We start from the raw sequence: 21,847 nt of genomic DNA, 5'->3' as shown, positions 1-21,847 counted from the left end.
TGAATGGGCCGTTGGTTCATGTGGTAGCATTTTTTTTTGCTTCATTAAAAATATTCACAAACATTCACTCAGAACCTATAATGTAAAACATTTTAAGGGAAGAAAAATATCTTCCCTCACATTCTAGTTTACGATGAGAGGTATCAAAGAAAACCAGCCAGTGAGCATTTCAGAGGACAGTAGTGATTTCCAGCATCCGCTGCTGTCCTGCATCTATCAGTGAACAATTCTTACAATGCTCATCAATAGGTTTCAAGAAAATGGTTGAACTGTTATACCTCGAGAGATAATATAAGGCACCTAATATAATGCCTAGCACATTGTAAGTCCAGTAACTTCATTTTGCCCTACCCTGGTGAAAGTGAATGACAAGTATGGGTAAAGATCTCAATATTTTTGAGTGAGTGTCTCAACAAATAAACTGGCAAAGAGGCAATGCACAGTAGTCCATTCTTTTCATTGTAATGAATGAAGAGTGTTGTTCAAACTCAAACTTCCTTGTTTCCCACTGCAGGGCCTGAAGCTAAACCTTTAATCAGCCCAGCCTGACCGTCTCCTGCCAGCTGGCAGCAAGCACAAAGTCTTGCCTTCTCCCTCCCATGCATCCCACTCGAGAAGGACTCACACTTGAGATCTCAGCATGAGTCAGCCAGTTCCTTCCAGAAGGCCCCACACTGCCACATGGTTATATATTATGAATGCTAACTTTTAAGCATCAGGGTTTCTGTTGAGAAAAACACCATTCCTGATTGCCTAGTAGCAAAATTAAAACGAAAATTTTGCCCAGGCCTAAATACTGTTGCTAACCTCTTGGGCCCTAACCTCAACTCTAGCGGCACCAAGAATGAAAAAGCAACTTTTGCTGAGTCTACATACTCTTGTGGCAGCAAACATATGTAATTATTCAAGTAAGGCCTCCTAGTACATAAGTTGCTCAACCTTGTAGCACAAGTGTGGTTAATGCATACCTAAGTTCCTCCAAAACAACCGTGTTGTCATATGGTCCAACCACTAACTCCCCCAGTCTTCTGTCATCCCCTGTGGGGTGGAATGTGACTTTATAACCCTTCACTTCCCCAGGGGCTGGTTCCCAAGTCACTCGGAAGCTTGACATGGTTGGATCAGATGTTTTGAGGTTTCTGGGTGACTTAAATCGAGAAGCTGTAAAGATAAGAACATTTAAAAAATATTAGCCATAAGATTAAACTTTGGAAATGTTCTATTAGCTCCTACAAAAATGTGTATTTATATAATATGTTAGTTCTGGTAGCACAAGATATCATGTCCCACAAAAGCACTGTTCATAGTGTGCTATACAAGTAGATACATAAATAAATCTCAGAATTCCAACTAAGTTAGCAGTAGAACAATAATGCATAGGATGATTTGGCTGGGAACCACATTGATAAAGAAAAAAGAAATCATGCATACCACTTAATAATTACAATCTGTTATGAAATCAATTTTAAACATTTACAAGGGAAGTACATACGTTAAAATCTTTTAAGGCATTATGTAGTTTCTCCCATAAAAACTTAGGTTTTTTGTTTTTACCTGTTGTTGCTGATCCTTGCCTGATCTTTCCTTCCCCAGTCTTGTATATCGGGAGAACTGTGATGTCATAGGTGGTCTGGGGCTGAAGTCGCTTTAACACTGTTGAAGTGACTGTGGGGGGCACCTTAGCAACCATTTGCCTCCCTCCTCCTTGGGGGCGATACATAACACGGTAATTGACCACTTTCCCTGGTGCTGGCTTCCAGGTAACTCTCATTGTGTTTTCTGTTTCTTCATCTACTTTCAAGGTTTTGGAGTCTCGGGACACTGTGAAATAAAAGGAAATTTTCAAACTTCACTTACTACATTGAAAGAAAATACATGTGTCCAACTGCTCATGCATGTGAAAAGCTGACTGTGTTTCTGTAAGTAGTTCACTCTTATTCAGCACTGTCATCTCTCATAAACTCATAATCTCAGCGGCGTCTAAGTAAGACTTTCTTTTCATCCTGCTCAGTCTGAAAAATGGAAGTTCATATTGCAGGGATTTCCTGTTTGCATGATAGAGACTTTTGTGAAGAAAATAACCATTTCCAGAGATGAAGTTTTAGAATTTTTCTTTTATTTTCATCTATAAAGAATTACCCCAGTACAATGCTATTCAGAATATCAAAATCATGAATGCATAGTTAGAAATTTTACTCATGTCTTTTAAAAAAAGTTGCAATTCATAAGTGAACGAGTACTATGGAGTTTCTATTTGTGATTGACTTTATACACATACTATGAACAAAAAACAAATTCCAGTACAAGAAAATATCTCAAGAGCAGAAAGGATATATTAGCATATATGGAATATTTGAAGAACTACATTTTCAGTAGTACTTGGAAGGGTCAGCACGATAGCATAGTAAGCTAATCCTCTATCTGTGGCCCCAATATCCCATTTGGAAGCTGATTCTAGTTCCAACTGCTATACTTCCAATCTAGCTTCCTGCTAATGGCCTGGAAAATCAAGGTAGGTTGGCCCAAGGCCTTGGGCCCATACTCTCATGTGGGAGACCCAGATGAAGCCCCTGGCTCCCAGATTCAGACAAGCTCAGCTTTGGCCATTGTGGCCATTTAGGAAGTGAAGCAGCAGATAGAAGCACTCTCTCTCTCTCTCTCTCTCTCTCTCTCTCTCCTCTATCTTTTGTTCCCCCCGCCTCTTTCTGTAACTATGACTTTCAAATAAAAATAAATAAATCTTAAAAATAAACACATAATAGTACCTGGTAAATATGTAACCAGTAGTATTTATTAAGCTAATTCAGTTAATATCTACTAAAAACAGATCACCAAACATCCATAAATAGAGATAGTATTATTTTTCTGATACCTAATTAGAGTTTATAAGCACAAAAATTCAATTCATTTTAATAATACTGGCATTCAAAAGTACATAGCATTTGCTTTGATAAGAGTTTAAGCAAAAAAAAAAAATTAAAGTCAGCTCCAGCATTGCAGTCTTTTAGAGAGTAAACTAGCGAGTGTCAGATCTCTCTCTCTCTCTGTGCCCATCTCTGGGTAAAGGCTGCCTATCAAATAAATCAATCTTAAAAAAAATAAAATTAACAAGGAATCTTTCATGATTTTAAAAGAAATGCTCATGTTCAATAGGGAAGAGCATCTAAACTGAAAACCCTGCCAGAAGTGAGAGGGCCGAAAACTCAAAACAAAACAAAACACTCACAAAACAAGAAAGAGTAAGGTCCAGACACAGTCAGGCAGGACAGTGATCCCTGAGAGATGAGAGACAAATGAGGCAGTCTCCATGACTGACAGCTTTGTGCCTGTGGAGAATTTCAAGGACTCAATACAAAAGGGTAGCCCAGTGAATCTCAGTGGCTTCTCCTAATTGAAGAAACAGTGTTGCTCATGTAGGGCATCTAAGGCAACTAGAACTTACAGAATATTTTTATGCAGAAGTACTAGAAAGAAAAAGCTCCAAAAATATGCAAAAAGTCCCTCTTGAGTCTTCAACCCATGATTAGCACATATGCGTGAGCAAATGACCCGAAGTCAGGGTAAGAACTACCTAAAAGGGACAGAAGTAACAATTTCTACAACTCATGTAGAGCCGGAAATATTCCTGTTGGTCAGAAGACAAAACCTGACAACTCTCGGGCCTCTAGCAAATTTTCAGAAGTTATTGACTCAATCATGGGGAAAATTTAACCCTAAACTGAAATAAAACTTAACAGCAAGCTTCAGAAAGATCAAACAATTTATAATTAAATTAACTATGTCTCTAAAAATGTTTACAAATTTTCATTAAAAACATGCAGCTGTTAGAGACTGCAATAATATTACAATATACAGGTACTATCTGGTTACTCAAAACCATGTCAATTCCATAATGTTATAAATTGCCGTTGATGTTAGGTTGGGGCTCTTAATTGATTGGGATGATATTCTGCTGGCTCTACCTTCAGACCAGAAATGGTCTCCCCAAGAAACTGTTCAATTCATCTGGACAATAAGTTGCTGGACTCTATGCTTGGTATATGATTGCAACGAAAGAATCTTGATCAAATTTGAACTGTAATACTGCAACAAGGTGGAGGAATCCACCATATGGGAAGGGCATGGGGAGGGGTGGGGGGATTCCCAGAGCCTATGAAACTGTCACATAATTTAAAATAATTAATTAAAAAAAACATGCAGCACTCAACACAATAAAAACCCATAACATCTGGCATCTAATGAAAAATACATATCGTGAAGAAAAAACCCAAACTCATGTTATATATTGAATCCCATTAATATTTATATGTTGAGACATTAACCTTCACTAGAGTGTGGAAATGCTATCTGTGGGGTGGCAATTAGAGTTAAATGGAGTTGTAGCAGTAATACCGTAATCAAATGGAACTGGTATCTTTATAAGAGAAGGAATAAATGCCAGGGAACACTCTCATAGGTGCCTATGTGTTTCTTGCTCTGTCTGTCTCGCTCTCTTCTCCTTCTCTTCTTCCTCTTCCTGTGTATTATATTCCACCTTTTAATTAATTCTTTACAATAAAAGAATTGAAAGTAAATAAGATACAGCATATCTTATGCTAGTTTAATGAAAAACTGAGTATCAGGGAGGGAAAATAAAGGCAGTTGACTTTCCATGATTAAAAAGCAGTATTTTTCAATCCACTGTTAGGTAATCCAAATGCTATAAAATTCCATAACACCGTCTCACATATAGTGTAAGTTCTTTCTGTGTTTTGATATCATTTAGAATGTATCTCAGACACCCACCGGTACTGCCCTATCGGAATGGGCAACAGAAAGTTTTCGCTCTGTGACTCTAACCCATGATTTAGTTTCGAGTGAAAGCAATGCTAAAAACCTTTAGAAAGGTCTTTGGAAAGTTGGAAACATACATAATACACTCTGTTTCTCACGTACCCTTCCCAATCCCCAACACACCCACAGTTTCCCGTCCCTTCCTACTCTCTTTTCCTTTTTAACATCTCCTACAAAGTGATTCATTTGTAATAATTGTGTAACCTATATTGGCACATCATTGTCACTAAAATATTTTCTTCAGAAGCAGAATTAGGAAGCCTTAACGTACTCTCCACAGTCAGGTGACTGTGAATGATGACAGATCATTCATAATCATTCAGAAGAGAGAATGAGTGAAACAAAAGGAAATTTAAGCCACCAGAAAATGCACCAAACTTTTGAATTAATTTTACCAAATACAATAGGATATGATTTTAAAAATCTAAAGTTAGTCTTAGTTATATGATAATCAAAACCTCAATAACCACTTATCATTTATAAAATCATCTCAAGGCACAATACTTGGCACTTCACAAATATTTTTTCATTTAATCCTCATGACAATACTAAAAGCTAAGATCATCTATATTCTGGGAACTGAGGTTAAAAGAAAATCACTTCATTTAACCAAGGTCATGCAACTATAAATGTGCTTGAATTCTCTTTGTGTCCATGCAGTGTCCTATGTAGATGACCATACCACCATGGAGGTGGAAGAAAAAAGGAAAAATATAGGCAGTTGTATTTCCAAATCTGATCCATTATTTGGATATGAACACAATCCTAATTTAAACTATAGTCTATAAAAATCCTAATTTTTAAATTTATATTAATCATAAAAAGAATGAAAGTTGAGTGGGTTCAACTGTATGTCACCTGATCTGACAGCCATTAGTTAGCATATATGCAGATCATGCACACCCATGAAGTCACCTACATCCAGTTGTGGCATCTCCAGTCAAAGGTGCTCCTTCTCCACTGCTGTAAGTTGCAAAAACTGAGATTTTGTATTTGGTCTCTGGCTGCAGGTTTTCAATTACTGTATGAAGTGCATCTCCAGGAAGATTTTTCTCTCCAGCCTCAACATCATCATAAAGTGATTTCCATGAAACTCTGTAACCACGAACCATTCCCGGAGCAGATGTCCAATAAGCCCCAATTGAAGTGTCAGTGATGTCTTTAGTAATCAAATCTTGAGGGGAACCACGTTCTAGGACAGAAATTAGAGAGCAATTATTTTTACAGATATTTTAAGCATCCATTCATCCTGGTAGACATCTTGACTTCCTGGACTCAGACTCAATTTTTATGAAACTATTCTTTTCTTCTTTCTGAGCTATCTGATCTGTTGTGTCAGTGGAACAGAATGAAGAAAAAAAAAAAAAACCTCAAAAATAATGCTTCATTCATGCCCATGAGATTCACCTCCCCATACTCTGGTTTCTCTTCAGATCGTATAAATCTTTCGCCTTTTACTAAAGATTTCCGTGGAGATTCACCTCCCTATGCCTGGTCACATTACGGAAATCTTCAGGACAAAGGTGATATCCAAATTTGAAGCAGTGCATGCTTCGAATTTTTCCAAAGGAAAAAAATGCATCTAAATCTCCCAAAACTTTCACATTTCAGTCAGTTGTATGACTTAATTCTTTGTTCACAAAGATCTTAATTTCCTTACTATAATCCTTCCCTCTATAATTCAAATAACTTTATTTTTAATAAATGAACATAATTTACAAAACTGAGACTATCTTATATCTCTTATAGATGTCAAGTCCATCATTTTTGGAAGAAACTTTGACTTGTAATGAAAAAAACAGAATTTCAAATTTTTGATATAACCCTAATAAAACTAAAAACTACTAATTATTCTGGAAAACTTATAAGCGATTAATCATCAAAATAAAACACACCACTTGTTCTAGCTGATTGAAAATGTCTGCTATTCCACCAAGAAAAAAAAAGAAAACGTCTGCTATTAAATTTTGGCTGCTTCACTTAAAAAAAATACAACCCAAACGGAAAAACATGGAAACCTCAACTTAATAGGAGGCACAGATATCTTCCAATAAAACTTTAATTTCTATATTTTCAATTTAAGATAAATATACACTCACTTTATATTGGCTACTTTTACCACGGTTTATACCACTGTATATTATAAACACAGAGCTATGTGCTTCCTTAGCATACATTTTACCAGTAACTATTGTATATTCATGTTAATTATATCTAATAACAACACAAGAATTAGGGCCTGGCGGCTAAGGTCCTCGCCTTGAACCCCCGGGGATCCCATATGGTCGCTGGTTCTAATCCCGGCAGCTCCACTTCCCATCCAGCTCCCTGCTTGTGGCCTGGGAAAGCAGTCGAGGACGGCCCAAGGCTTTGGGACACTGCACCCGCGTGGGAGACCCGGAACAGGTTCCTGGTTCCTGGCTTCAGATCAGCACAGCACTCACTTGGGGAGTGAATCAATGGACGGAAGATCTTCCTCTCTGTCTCTCCTCCTTTCTGTATATCTGACTTTGTAATAAAAATAAATAAATCTTAAAAAAAAAAAACAAGAATTAGAAAAAAAATTCTTGCAAGAGTTTTGAAGGTTATTTTTAATTTGAACCAAAGATTAAAAATAAGCAACTTTAAACTAGTCACAATTTCAGTGCAAATAAAGAAACCAATTAATGAAAAAGAAATCTAGGTGGACAAAAACCTATCAAATATGGCTGATTTCAGAGGGGAAAAAAAATAAGCAAACAGGAGCTGGCTAGCCTACCAGACCTCAAGCCCAAATGGAAAAATTTTAATTCCATTATAAATAACTTCAACTGCTGACAGGGCATCTCATATCTGGAAGAAAATCAGTTACATATTTCACTGCAACCAAGAATACTTATTTTCAAGAACATGCTGACTGTTTTTCCTCAGTACTCAAAGATGATTCTTCTTTTAAATGCTTTTTTAGCTGTATTTGCTGTTTTAATGCCCATGGACCTTCATAACTTCTCAACTTGAAAAAATATAAAAGTACAATCTCAAGCTGTTTGTTCCTTTTGTTTGGTCTAGTGGTTGGGATGTTTGTGTTCCTGATTTTGTTTTGCTTTGAACATTTAGATCCCAACAACCAGTCTCTAAGTTTTAAGTGTACAGCATTTTCCTTGATTTGATGTACACTATTTTTCCATATGTGTGTCTTCTCCTAAATTTCCTAAATTGCAGTCAGGAATGACTGGGTAGAATGACTTTACTTGAAAACAACTTAAACTTAAGTAAACTAATTATCACATTAAGGATATTGCAAAAATGTGCAAGACAAATAAAACTAGCTAGACTGTAAGAGAATTATCTTCCAAATTAACACTGCGATAATTTACAAGCAGTAATTTCAGCTTCTACTTTTCTTAAAAGTTATGATTCCCAGCCTAATTATCCCATTCTTTCTACAGCACTGAATTTATGACATTGTTTTGTTCCATGACAACAGACATCAATCTGACAAACACAAGTTAATGATTTCATTATGAAAAAAATAATAAGAGAACTGTGGTTGAAGCAAAAGCACATTCACAAAGACGTTTCTGGGCTTAAAACAAAAAAATCCTCCATCGCTGGACATGTCAAATCCATGGGCTTTAGTCAACTATTTTAACTAAAAACCAGGACAAAATGTCAGCAAAATTGTATCTTTAAAAAAAATTTAATGCCTTGAAGACAATTTACAAAAGCTCTTTTTTAGGTAGCAAATTAGGGCCAGCATTGTGGGACAGTGCATTAAGCGTCCATCTGCAATACTGGCCTCCCTTATGAACAACCCTTGAAATCCTGATGGCTTTACCTCAAATTCAGCTTGGTAATCAGCCTGGGAAAGAAGCAGAAGATGGCCCTAGTGGTTGGCCAACGACATGGGAGACCCAGAAGAGCTTCAGACTCCTGGCCTACAGCCATCTGGAGAATAAACCAGAGGCTAGAAGATCTCTCTACCTCTCCCTCTCTCTTTGTGACCCTGCCTTTCAAGTAAGTAAATCTTTTCTTTATAAAATGAAAATAAGGTAGCACTATAAAAACAAATTATTGAGTTCTAGTTAGCAGTATAGCAGTAATTTGAATAAACACTAAATAAATTTTCAACCATAAGAAAGCTTCTAAAAAGCATAGCTTCTATCTGTGGTGTGTAAAGACATAATTTGCACACACATCACAACATTCCACATTGGTGGCCAAGAAATGCAGACTGCAGACAAGGAAGACAGACACCTCAATCAAGCAGCCAAAATTGGAAAGACAAATGGCTTGACACAGGTTTCTCATTTATCAAACAGATTGGTAAGAATATTCCTAAACAGTAAGTTTATGCTGCTCACCCACACACACACACATACACGTATAATTTTTAAAGATTATTTACTTGAAAGGCAGAATGACATGAGGATTAGAAAGGATAGAGACAGGAAGAGATTTTCCAACTACTGGTTCACTGCCACAAGTACCTCCATCAGTTGGGTCTCGACCAGGCCAAAGCCAGAAGTTCCATCAGGATCTCCCACACTGTGGGCAGGAACCCAAAAACCTGGGCCACCTCCCAAGGCGTGCATTAGCAAGAAACTGGATAGGAAGCGTGGATTAGCCAAGACCTAAACTGGTCGCCATATATGCAATCTGGGTGTCCCAGGCAGGGTCTTAACACAGCACCAAAAAGCCTGCCCACGATAAACATTTTTCCAAAAGAAACCAGGAGAGCTGCATTACCTTCCAAAATGGTAAGAAACATGGTGTACAAATGACAAGTAAGTTTTCCTAAACCTGTCATCTTAATTTGGCCAAATATCAAAACACCAGAAAGTAAAACAATTGGTTGACAGATGTGGCCTATCTATTTACATGCAGGCTAGCAAATGACCAAACTGGTCCTGGGACTAGGAGTGCAACCAGGTCATCAGCAGACTGCCAGCTCTGAAGACCTGGTCCCCCACAGTAAAGTAACTGGACTGGGCCTGACTGAAGGCATAGACTCACCCAGACAGCTGAAGGCTAATCCTTTCCCAAATCACCAAAAACAGACACGTGGGGCTGTGCCTAACCACTAAACTTCTTTCAAATGTTACTGTGATCCTGATTTCTCTGCAATCATTTACTCTTCCCCTAGATCTTTTCTCTTTATCCGACTACTTCTCTCTGATGCCTACAGAGGTGTTAATTTGGAAGATGTGGTTGGTCAGCAGGAGAAAGAACTCACATTTGCTTTTATTCATAAATGAGAATATACCTTACTATATGCTTTTACAAATATTCAGCCTCAAGCCTCCAAACATAAAAAAATTAAAGATAGTGAAGCATTAATTGACTTGACTTGATCAGAACACATTGTTCACATTTCTTGAAAGATAGTTAAAAGCCATTTTTTTAAAAAGCTAAAGGAGTTAGAAATGCTAATGAATCTCATGTCATCATCACACTTTAAACACATGTATGGAAGTGTTACGTTGTCCTCCCTAAGTAGGTACAGTTTAAAAATAATTTAAAAAGAAAGAAATTTGCCTCCTTTAAAATAATGGCAGATACGGTGGAAGTAAAACTGGTCAGAATTACTGGACAGCATGATACCCTACAGGAATGTCTAAATGTTTACAGGTTGAATAGTTTTGAGTATTTTCAAGTACAATATACCATTCTTTGGTGTAAAGGAATGATCTCAAGCCTGTCCACTCTTACACTAGTGAAGTGCATTTAAGCTTCTCATCCTACCTGCTCCATCAACATACGCAGGTGGTCCACTGCTCTCAACACATGCTTTCTGTTGAGGAGCTGATTTTATTGTTGTGTGAATGCATTTTAATGAAAGTGTTAGCTAGCCAGGGATTTGTCTATTTTAGTATATTGCCACTTTTTCATCATCCTAAGGAATTCCAGGCATTAACAACAATAGCAAGAGGTCATTTGAGTTGTTTGGACTTAGTTTGGTTAGAATGAGACTGGGTAAAACACACTTTCTCTACACACCTGAGAGGGAAGAAGACAAAGAAAGCAGTAAGGAAGAAAAACAGTCTGAAGGATGATCTGCAGACCCTCTCCAGGAAAGACCCCTGCACCCCAAAAGTAGGACTAGACAACCACCCACAGCCGACTTTTGCCACTGTCATTTTCTTTGTCTACACATAGATATACCTCTGCTCTAACAGTAGCCCTACCTCTCTGAGTTCCTTTGCTCCTGTCCCAAGACACAAGTGTGCATTTTGTGCTGCTAGGATCTGTCAGATTTTTTACCTAAGTGACATTGTTTACAATATTATTTAACCTCAAACTACTTAATTTCTCCTGAACTATATGCTTGTGTCTTGCATCCACTTTTATCTCTATTAATAGAATTTCAGAAAATTTGACTTATATCAAATGAGTCATCTTCCAAAATGATGGTATACTTCATTTTTATTTCTTTGATTTCCTCTCAAGAGTTTTCCATATATTCTCTTTTACCCAAACAGTACTACTAAGAAATAACAACATGCACATTTATCATAAATTTAAAAGCACAAAATTATATCAGGCCTTATATTTTGGCATGTTGCATTTCTGTCCTAACTATAAGACATATATGCCAAAGGCATTTTTCTCATGCTGTTTGCATGGTTCTCTGTGCTACTCTTTGGGAAGTAATTTAGACAGGCGCATTCACCATGATCTGTATATCCACAAGTACTAACTTATACACTGCTTGTTTTCCACATACCAGGGCAAAAAGTTAATTTCCCATTTAACTAACTTTCCTGTGTTCTCTTAGACCTTTTCCATTTTCTTTGTAAAAAGCAAATTATCATCCAATTCAAATATAATTATAACATGAATTAGCCAATGACAATAACTGAAAAATTAATCATCACAAAATGAAACTGTATTTCACCTTATAGATGGTTCCAGTCAGCTTTCACTGAGCTTCACATACCACTTTCAAAAATAGAAGTTAAATTGAAAAATGTAATGTAAACTCTCTTCTAAACCACTTTGTCTTTTCCATTAGAGCTCTGCCCAAAAGTCATCCAACTTTCCATAGTAGAATACAGAAGACCTGCTTCTGGACAACATTCATGTGGAAACACGCTTGATTTACAACTAACAAGTTAGAGTCATCATTCCAAAGGACAAAGTTCACTATTGATAAGTTAACTCCTTAACTTGAAGCAACACCTAGTTCTTGAAAACCTCTTTACAAATCCCATTCAACTTCAAAACCTAAATGAGCAAAAAATCTTTCATCCATAATTATCCCTCTAGATTTGTTTTAGCTTCTCCTCTGATAAGCAATTAATTCACACACACACACACACACACACACACACACACAAATAGGAATTACTATTCAGTGACTGCTAAAAAGTTCACTGGTAATAACAGAATTGTTGCACCCAACATGTACGCTTCTCCAAATTATGAGACAGCAGCAAATCCATGAAACACAAAGACCTTGTTTAGTCCATCTTGGAGAAGCCTCATCAGGCAGAATTCTTGGGATATGCTAAAACCTTCATTGTAAGAAAATGTCAGCTGAGTTAGCTTGGTTTGGTCTGTAGGAAGCCATTCATTTCTAGGACATTGGTGCATTGCTATAGCAACTGAAACAAAGGATATTCTTAAAAGTCATGTTTTCCATATCCCCCCCAAAAAATTTAAAAGTTTTAAAATCATATTATATTATCCCAAACTGAAAAGTTCATCCATTTGTGGTAACTGAATAAAAATTGGGAGTATTCAGTTAAAGGTTTATAAAATCAAGTTTTCTCCTAAGTGTTAACAGTGAAAAATGTAAAAACCAGAAGTTCTACTGAGACTTAAACTGGATTTCCAGGTACTGCAGTGTTTTAGCAATTACATTAAGTCTTCCTACATCAAGAACAACAAAAGGGGGAGGGGGAGCAATGTAAATCAAAGTTAATGGTCTGTGCTCAGATGCCTCTGAAGTTTCAATCTGAAATAGTAATAAACTCTACCTTTGCAGTTCTACTGCATACAGTTCTACAGCCAACCATGAATTGTCCTAGCGCCAGTGCTAATAAATCTCTCTTCCAACGACAAGGGAATTTTCTGATCATTGGCTGCATTTCAGAAAAAGAATTAGGAAACACAGTCAAGTTAGATAGTTGCAGACTACACTAAACTTTTTTAGTCTTTCTCTGTTTGAATCTAAAGTTGCAATGTGCTTGAGGTTATCTGTAAACTCCTCAATGTACAGAATGCTCTTGCTGGCTAACTGCATGCTTTTGGAGAGAAGAAACATTCCTTCAACGTCTGCTCTTACCACCTCGTCTCCCAAGAGAAAAATAGATTAGAAAAACAGCAGTCCTCAAGAGCAGTTGCCTGGCTCTGTGGCTGGGCTTTCCATTCCCTGCATTTACCATCATATCCTATTCCTGTATATGGTATGTGGATTTGGCTGAGTTAATATAATAAAATCAAATGGAATAACCAGAGGGAAAAATCTTCTATTATTTTAATTTAGTCACAACTATGCTTTCACATATTTGTCAAGTTTACCACACATAATGCAATGGGATAAATATGTTAATAGAATCAAGCTGGCAGCATGGCTTTTTCTGTGTAGTAAAGACCGTTAGTGTGTATGAAGGAAAAAAAGTTTTGATTGTTATAACTGAGTTACAATCAACCATATTTTTAGGGCAACTTTGTAAATATGCTAGCTTTCCTCCTTGTTGGAAAATGGAAAGCAGCAGTTTTAAAAATTGTTTGGCTATCCCATCTGTCAATCTGCCTTAGTGGTCACTTCTGATCAAATCCAGGTGCACCTGTGTATGTACACACTCACACACGCATGCAGTCTGGTAGGTGTTCAATACCACTTATGCAGAGCTGTGTAATTATAAACTTAGCCATGTATCTAGTCCAGAAAAGAAATCAGAATTAAATAGAATGTGTTTACTATAAAACCAAAATGTACATTAATGTCATATGAGATATTTAATAAACTATTACTGGCAAATAAGCCTTTATTTTTAGAATCAGTATTTTTATATAGCATGAGTATAAATCAAGAGAAAAAATGTAGATGAGTATCAAAAAGCTAAAAAGCAAAACTAGAGGTAAAATTATTAAATTCAATAATACTCCTTAAAGAAAACTTTTTAAAATACCAGAGCACATAACTCTTGCAAAGAATAAAAGTTCAAAAGTTGAATCCTTAAACAATCTGTGCTGAAAGCCTATAGAAACTATATGAGAAATGAAACACCAAAGGATCAGAAGAAAAAGACAAAGTTCCCCCAAAATTCTGAGTGTGCACCAGATGTGAGAATCACATGCTGCATGCATTGTATCATGACTCTATCAAGCCAATTCCCTTTCTGACCCTTATGATTTTAAAACTTGTATGCATTGAAGCGTAATTTTGGTGAACGTGGCTTTTTTTTTTTTTTCAGGAAGTCTAGACTGGCTTACAACTCTAACAAGACATATGTCAATAGTTTAGGTGCAGAACAGTTTTATGGAGGGCGTGCAGAGAAATCTTCAATGCCCTAGTGAGGAGTAATTAATCAACGCTACAAAAAGCTAAATACTACACTGAAAATAGACACGAGACAACTAAATAGTAATCTATAGCCATTTTAAGGTGTACAGAACCCGGTTGTATATAAATTAAAATTGAAATGTCAATGAAGAAGTCACAGGATGTGGTTAAGAACTTGTGTTTTTTTAACATATTAGTTACTGGCTCATATATGTCCACTAATTCCATAACGTTATAAATTGTTGCCGTTGATGTTAGGTTGGGGCTTTTAATTGATTGGGATGATACTCTGCCAGCTCTACCTTCAGGCCAGAGATGGTCTCCCCAAGAAGCTGTTGAACTTATCTGGACAATAAGATACTGGACTTTGTGCTTGGTATATGCTTGCAACGAAAGAATCTCAGTTGAACTTGAACTGTGGAAACACAGCAAGGTGGAGGAATCCACCATGGGGGGAGGGGTGGGGGGAATCCCAGTACCTATAAAACTGTGTCACATAATGCAAGGTAATAAAAAAAACTTGTATGCAGCCAATCAATATTTCTGAAATATAAGAGCTATAATTTTAGATTTCATTGCAAAGTTAACAACTTCTTTCTTTTTTATGAATGTTAAATGCACATAATATTCTGTAGTTTCAAATGAATTACACTTACAGTCTCCCATTTGATCTCTTGGGATAACCCAGGAAAACTGAAGAGAAGATGAATGCCAGCCCCCCTTTATAGATGATAAATAGTAGCTGAAATGGCTTAGGGAATTTTTCTCAGGTCTAAGGTCTGCAATTAAGTATCACAATCAGGACTCATTTGGTAAGCAGCACTTTAAATGTTAGCATTTAATGTTTTACTTGAATGTTCTTTTAAAATCAGATCTCATGGGCTAATCACTTTATTTCTTTATTTTTGCTCTATTTAAAAGGCAGTGAAACAGAGTAATGGAGCTCCCCTGTCTGCTAGTTCACTCTTTCAGTGCCTGCAATAGCCAGGGCTTGGTCAAGCAGAAACCAGAAGCCCAAACACACAATCCAGGTCTACCATGTGGGTGGCAGGGACTCAAGACCACAAGTTATCCACTCTTCCCAGAATGCACATTAAAGGAAGCTACATTAGACATGAAGGAGTAGAAATTTGAATCAGGCACTCCAATATGGGACACAGAAGTCCCAAGTAGTGCTTTACTGCTTTGCCAAATGCCTGCCTTGGCTAATCATTCCAAACTTTTGGCAATTCTTACTTTGATTAGATTTTTATCTGTTTTTAATTCTTGACTGAGTATTTAAGTTTACAATCACAGTTGCCAAGTTTTGTTCCTGCCAATAACAATATCCTCCAAATTCTGGAATCCACCAAATTTGATGGACATTTTGCCAGGGTCACTATGCCTTTATATCAGAAAATGTACTTCATATTCATTTTCTTCCTGTAACCATTTAAAGTAACTCATATAAAATATTCCAATGAAATATATATATGTACATATATATGTACATATATATGTACATATATATGTACATATGTGTGTATATAGAGAGAGGGGGAGAGATAGAGAGAGAGAGAGAGAGAGACTAAAATGCTGAACTTAATACCATTCTCTATACCTACAATGTCAGGACACAAATAGAAGAATGATGGAATTGGTTACTGTTATTGAGGGACTAAACTATCATTAGGGGAAAGCAGGAGGGGGGAGGGGTGTCAGAGGGTAGAAGAGGAAATCCCTGAGCCTAAGCCACTATATCATGAAAAACAAAGAGCTTTTTAAAATACATATATATCCTGGTAAAAAGAAGGAAATCCTGATGGCCCATCAAGACCCTCAGCTGTTTAATCACATCATTGTTATCACCCACTGATTCATTTTTAACATCAGAATTCATTCTTATAGTGATGGAGTAAAGTTTGTGTTTTCTTTCCCTTCGACTATTTAACTAACTCTTATGGTGATTGAAAATAAACCTGTGCTGGCATTACATCTCAAAATATTTAAGACAGCACCAGAATGATGGCATAGTGGGTTGAGCAGCAACCTGCAAAGATAGCATAGCACATGAGTTCCGCTTCCCATCCAGCTCCCTCCTAATGTGCCTGGAAAGGCAGAGGAAGATGGTCCAAGTAATTGGGTTCTTTTCGCCCAAATGGAGACCTGGATGGAGTTCCAGCCACTGGCTTTGACCTGTTGAAGCCCTGCTACCATTTAACGAGGCACCCAATAGATGGATGCTATCCCTGTTTCTCCCTTTGAGTGTGTACGTGTGTGTGTATGTATAACTCTGTCTTTCAAATAAATAAATACCTTATATTTAAATTCTAGGAACAACAAAGCTCTCTGAGAATTCTAGAGAATGGGCAAGTAGCTATTGCCTTGATGGTTCTCTCAAAGTATTGAATTAGCTTTGAATTTCTAAAACAAAACTAAATTTTAGAGATCTCAGAACCTAAAGTACAGTTACAGGGATTCTCCTGTTTCTCCGCTATTACTAATGCATTTAAGCATGGCAATGAGAAAAACACCTGACTGAAGAGCAGAAAAGGGTTTCTGGAGGAGCCTGGGTGACATAACCAGCTGCATAGCCTTGCATAATCCCAACGTTCTTCATCCCAAGGTCTCTTCTCATTTTGAATGCTCTGCAACCATTCTCTGTTTAACCATCCTATGGCACTGTGAACATGTTTGTGAAGCCTTATTATTCATCCTCCTCCCCACAAAACACATCTTTCTAACCAAGCTTAATTTTTTTTCAGTTGCTCACACTCTACATTTCTGAATAACAGGCAGTCTTACGATAATTCATTTTCAATATAAATTCCTTTTGGGAAAAATGAGTGCACATCTCCTGATTTCATTCTCAGAAAACAATATAAGCTTCTTCAATGCAAAGTCACAAACAAGCTCAGTAAATTCCATAAAATATTTGTTACCTTCAAGTGTTGTTCCTTGTCCAAAAAGGGCATCTCCAGCTCCAGACGCATACAAGGCTGTGACGGATAGGGCATACTGTGTACCCTCTTGTAATCCTTTCAGCACAGTACTGGTTGAGTTTCCTCTCACAGTAATCTCCTGAGTTTCACCTCCTGATGCTGGGGTGTATGTGATGAGATACTGTTTCACTTTGCCTGGTGCACTGCTCCAAGAGAGATTCATACTTGATGTCGTAGGGTCGGAAACTCTTAAATCTCTTGGATTCCCTCTAACTTCATTCAAAAATGACAACAAAATCAAAACCGTTATTTAAAGAAATCTTGAAAACATTTTGTTACTTTACAATGAATATGCATTATATCAAATTTACATCCTAGATCAATCTATAACAGTCTTAATTGTTGACTAGCCAACTAAGCTTTATTCATTTCTAAATCAACAGTACTCATCTCCAAATCAGGCCCTACATGCTAGAAGAAGTCAAACAAAGCAGGGAAAAAATCCTTTTCTGAGTGTACATCAGTTAAAATACTTCATGTTGCAATCTTTCGTATAAAACTATTTTCCTAAATTTTGCCTAAAGTGTAACAAACAACTATAAAATTGTATACATATTGAGTATTGTTACATTGTAGATTTCTTACTCCTCCAGGAAACATTGAGTAAAAACAGTTTGTCAGTATGATATCATGAACACTTAGCATAAAAATCATTTTTAAAAATGATGCTGTGCTGGGGAGAGAAGGATGAAATAAAAAAGGAAATAGCCTCATGCAACCTCACTTTGGGTGCAACTTTCAGTAGCTACTCATTCCTTCACAACTGTGATGCCTGGTAGATTGATTTTCCTGGTAGATTGGTCATGTCATCTCTGAAGGAGCTCACTATAACCCAACCCTAGGACACTGTACACTAGTTTTTCTCCCAAAAACAAAATGATGATGAGCAAGTGGCTTATCTCATGGTGTCCCTTATAAACAGTCCTAGGTTCCCAGCAAGAAAATCGATACAATAAGTAATAACCTCCCAAAAGGAAGAGAGGAAAAAGGAAAGAAATAGATGGAGAAAGGGTCTCCAATGGGAAGGGATAATGAATGAGTGAGGCTGCAGAAGACGAGAGTCGTACAGTGGGAACAAAGGAGCGTGGTACAGGCCAAGCTGCAGTGGACATTCTTGTGAGCATCTGCAGAAGGGCGTGAATGCAGATTAACCACTTATTAGCTACACAATTCAGAGCTGTCATTTAACTTTCTTGTAAGACTGGAATAATAATAACTTCACAGAATCTTCATAGGATTTAATTGACATAACACAGAAAAAGACCTCTGCACAGACCCTGACACAAACAGGTGCTCAAGAATGGCTTATTACTGCTAACACACTCAAAGGTATCACAATTTTTGAAATTAGGATAGGAAATAAAACGATAAATATGAATGCCTCATTTTTCCTGATGAAATATGTTAGTAAGCATTAATAATTATGATCATGATATTTAAATAAAAACAGATAATGTTTAAAAATCGGGGCCTAGATTTTTGGCACGGCAGATTAACCCAGGTTAAGTCATCATTCACAACTCCAGCATCCCATATCAGAGTTCCATCTTGGGTATCTGCTTCTAATGCAACTCCCCTAAAATGCACCTGCTATTAGAGACATTCTAGGGAGTGAAGCAGCAGACAGAAAATCTCTTTCACCCTGGCTTTCAAGTAAGTAAAAATGCAAATCTCTCTCTCTTTTTTTTTAATTCCCAAAGCAGAAAACCACAATCTGTTTCAGTGATTCACAGTTGCTTGACTTTCGGTCCCTTAGTCACAACTTCAGTTCTTATCAGAATAATTTATAATACTGTTGGTAAAGAATGTTCAGCTCATACCATAAAATTCAAATTGTATTGACAAAAATAGCCACTAGTAAGTCAAAAGTATGAATAGCTTCGACTAAAAAAAATTATAGTTTAAGACACTTAGATACTTAATGTGTGTCAGGCCTTGCATTATCTAGTTATTTAAATTTTCCCTTCTACATTAAGACTCTTGCCAGCATACATCCTCTACCTTCTTCAGTGGCTGCGGTTCCAGTCAATGGAAAGCCAGGTCCCGAGAAATATTCAGGAATTACAGATACTTCATATTTTGTGTCTGGAGTCAGGTTCTCCAATGTTTCCCTCCTCTGATTGGCTGGGGTGGTAACTTCTTTGCTTTCTCCACCAGCGACTGGTCTGTATATAATCCGATACCTTAAAACTTTCCCTGGAGCTTGAGTCCAGGTAATTTTAAAGCTGTCTGTAGTCTCATCTGTCACTTTCAGGTTCCGAGGGGCTCCTTTTACTGAAATTAAACACACACATATTTATATATATTCCAAAATAAATTGACTAATTTTAGATGGAAAATATAAAAGTTAGCTTTTGATCATTAAATTATAGAATTTCCTACACAAACCATGAGCAGTTTTTAACATCTTGTTGTTGCATTCACACAGCCAGATTAAATACTTACAGAGAAAATATAAATATCTAGCAAGAAACTAAGTACTGTTTATATTTTGATTACATAGAGCTACAGATAACAGTAAATTATTAAAACAACAACCACTCTATTAAATGGTATATTTATACTTCATAAAATTGAAGAGTAAAGACAATTCATTTCTTCAAATGTAAGTAGCATCTTAGTTCCACTAAACTTTCTCATAGACGTGGGGAAACAACACCTCACACGAAGGGCTACCACATTTATCCACTTGACCAAGCCGTTTTATACAGTCAGTTTAACAGCTAACGTTTTTATCTGAAGTGTAATTTGACTTGTAGAAAATGGGACCATATACAAGTATGTGAGGAAGCAGGAACATGACAGGTACCTAACCAATACCAGTTAGATCTAAATCTTGAGCTAAATTACAATTGAGTAACACAGATTCACAGTTTTAAGTGAAATTTTCATTAAGCCCAAACGAGAACATTCATTGACTTTTTATTTAGAAAACATGTTTAAATTACCTATCTGCTCAACATGGTAAGCTACCTATATAGAAAACACAGCAATGGTGAACTTAAGGCCATGTCTTCTAAGTCCACTATAATTAAAGTATAGCACAATATGCCTGCATTTAATTCCACAAAGAACTGTAAGTTTAGTTAGTTATTCAACACATTATTAGAGCTCTCCAGGGACAAAGACAGGAAATGTATCTCTCAGGAATAGAAAGAAATGTTGGCAGCCTCACACTGCTGACTCATTCTGAACAGCGAAGAAGCAGATTGAATTAGGCAGAAAAGATGAGCTAGATAGACCGATGAATTGAACTTGGCTCTGAAGTGTAACAGATAAGTAATTTTGAGCCTTAGATTACTCTTCAGTAAAACATTACTATATACTGCATTACTGAAGTGGTTAAATGAGACAATCCATGGAAAACTTTTAGTGTGACAAGAGCTCCATAATTGTTTCTATGAAAGTACTGAGTCAGAAACTTCCTTGTTGATCAAAGAAAGTTTAAATCCCAGATTCATTGCAAACAATAAATTAGAAAGGCATTTTCCAATTCTATTGCAGTAATCCAACAGCCAGAGTCTTAAGCGCAGATGAATGCAGTGGCCTCTACTCAAAAATGTTTCTTCTTACGACCCCTACCCCTACAGCGCTGAAGAACAACAGTCAGCTTCCTAAAGCAGCACTTACGGGCATTAAAAGGAGTCACCAGAAAAATATAACGATGGACTTCTATATTATATGATCACAGAATTATTAAAAGTAATAAGATGTCTTTGATCACTTATTTCCTGGCCTTAAATCACACACAAAAGAAAATGTCAGTCTTATTTGGAAAAAAAAAAAAAAGCTTCATTTTTAGATTAAAAAAAGTTCTCTAGCTTTTACCCATACACAATATGTGACAAAACTATCTGTGTCTCATTTTCTCAAATCCACCAGAATAAATCCAGGGATTCTTTTTACTTCTAACTCTAGCTTTAAAAAGATCCTTGAATAGCTGCATTTTAAAGTTTTAAACCTTACAAAAACTTAACTCCAGACTATTGAGCAGATGATCATGACACACTACTTTGCTACTTTGTTCTTTAGTATACAACTAGTTTTTGGAAAATGGTGGCAGAAACTCTAGCCCACCTTCAGCAGTGGTCTCCTCTCCAGATATGGGGATGCTAAAGCCATCTTCATACTCCGCTGTCACATTGACCAAGTACAGGGTCTCTGGCTTCAGGTTGTGGAGAACAACACTGCGGCTCGAAGCTGGCTCCACCACTGTGATCTCATCATCCCCACTGGCTTCCTTGTAGGTGATATGGTATGAGAAAACGTTTTCTCCAGCAGGAGACCAGTCGGTTTTGAAACTGTTAGAAGTTACCTCCGAAAAACTGAGATCCTTTGGAGGCACATAAGCTATTGAAAACAAAAGAAAGACATAATTTCAAATTTTTATATCAACAAAACAGAAGTGGACCTAATGAAATGCTTTATATTCATTTGGGAAAATACCTATTGGGACCAATACTTTGAACAAACCTTCCACTTATGACCATTGAGAGAAAGCATGCCACTTAAAGTCCTACAAAGAAGTCTTGACTACTTA

General features: G+C 36.8%; 1 protein-coding gene and 1 pseudogene across 1 annotated transcript in view; one reads left to right on the top strand and one right to left on the bottom strand.

Annotated features, from left to right (window-relative positions):
• The window catches only part of COL12A1 (collagen type XII alpha 1 chain), a 119,467-nt gene that overhangs the window by 72,730 nt on the left and 24,890 nt on the right, over nt 1-21,847 (bottom strand). Inside the window, exons 11-16 of the mRNA XM_012925555.2 lie at nt 21,385-21,657; nt 19,309-19,581; nt 17,248-17,520; nt 5,753-6,025; nt 1,555-1,821; nt 969-1,161 (exon numbers count right to left, since the gene is read on the bottom strand). Of these exons, the coding sequence (XP_012781009.2) occupies nt 969-1,161; nt 1,555-1,821; nt 5,753-6,025; nt 17,248-17,520; nt 19,309-19,581; nt 21,385-21,657 (1,552 nt within the window). The remainder of the gene's footprint in view (nt 1-968; nt 1,162-1,554; nt 1,822-5,752; nt 6,026-17,247; nt 17,521-19,308; nt 19,582-21,384; nt 21,658-21,847) is intronic.
• On the top strand, nt 6,247-6,373 carry LOC131481962 (U5 spliceosomal RNA; annotated as a pseudogene).

Source organism: Ochotona princeps, chromosome 1, assembly GCF_030435755.1.
Source record: "Ochotona princeps isolate mOchPri1 chromosome 1, mOchPri1.hap1, whole genome shotgun sequence".
NCBI classification, from domain to species: domain Eukaryota; kingdom Metazoa; phylum Chordata; class Mammalia; order Lagomorpha; family Ochotonidae; genus Ochotona; species Ochotona princeps.
The sequence above is the reverse complement of the archived record's forward strand: the minus strand, read 5'-3'. Positions and strand labels throughout refer to the sequence as shown.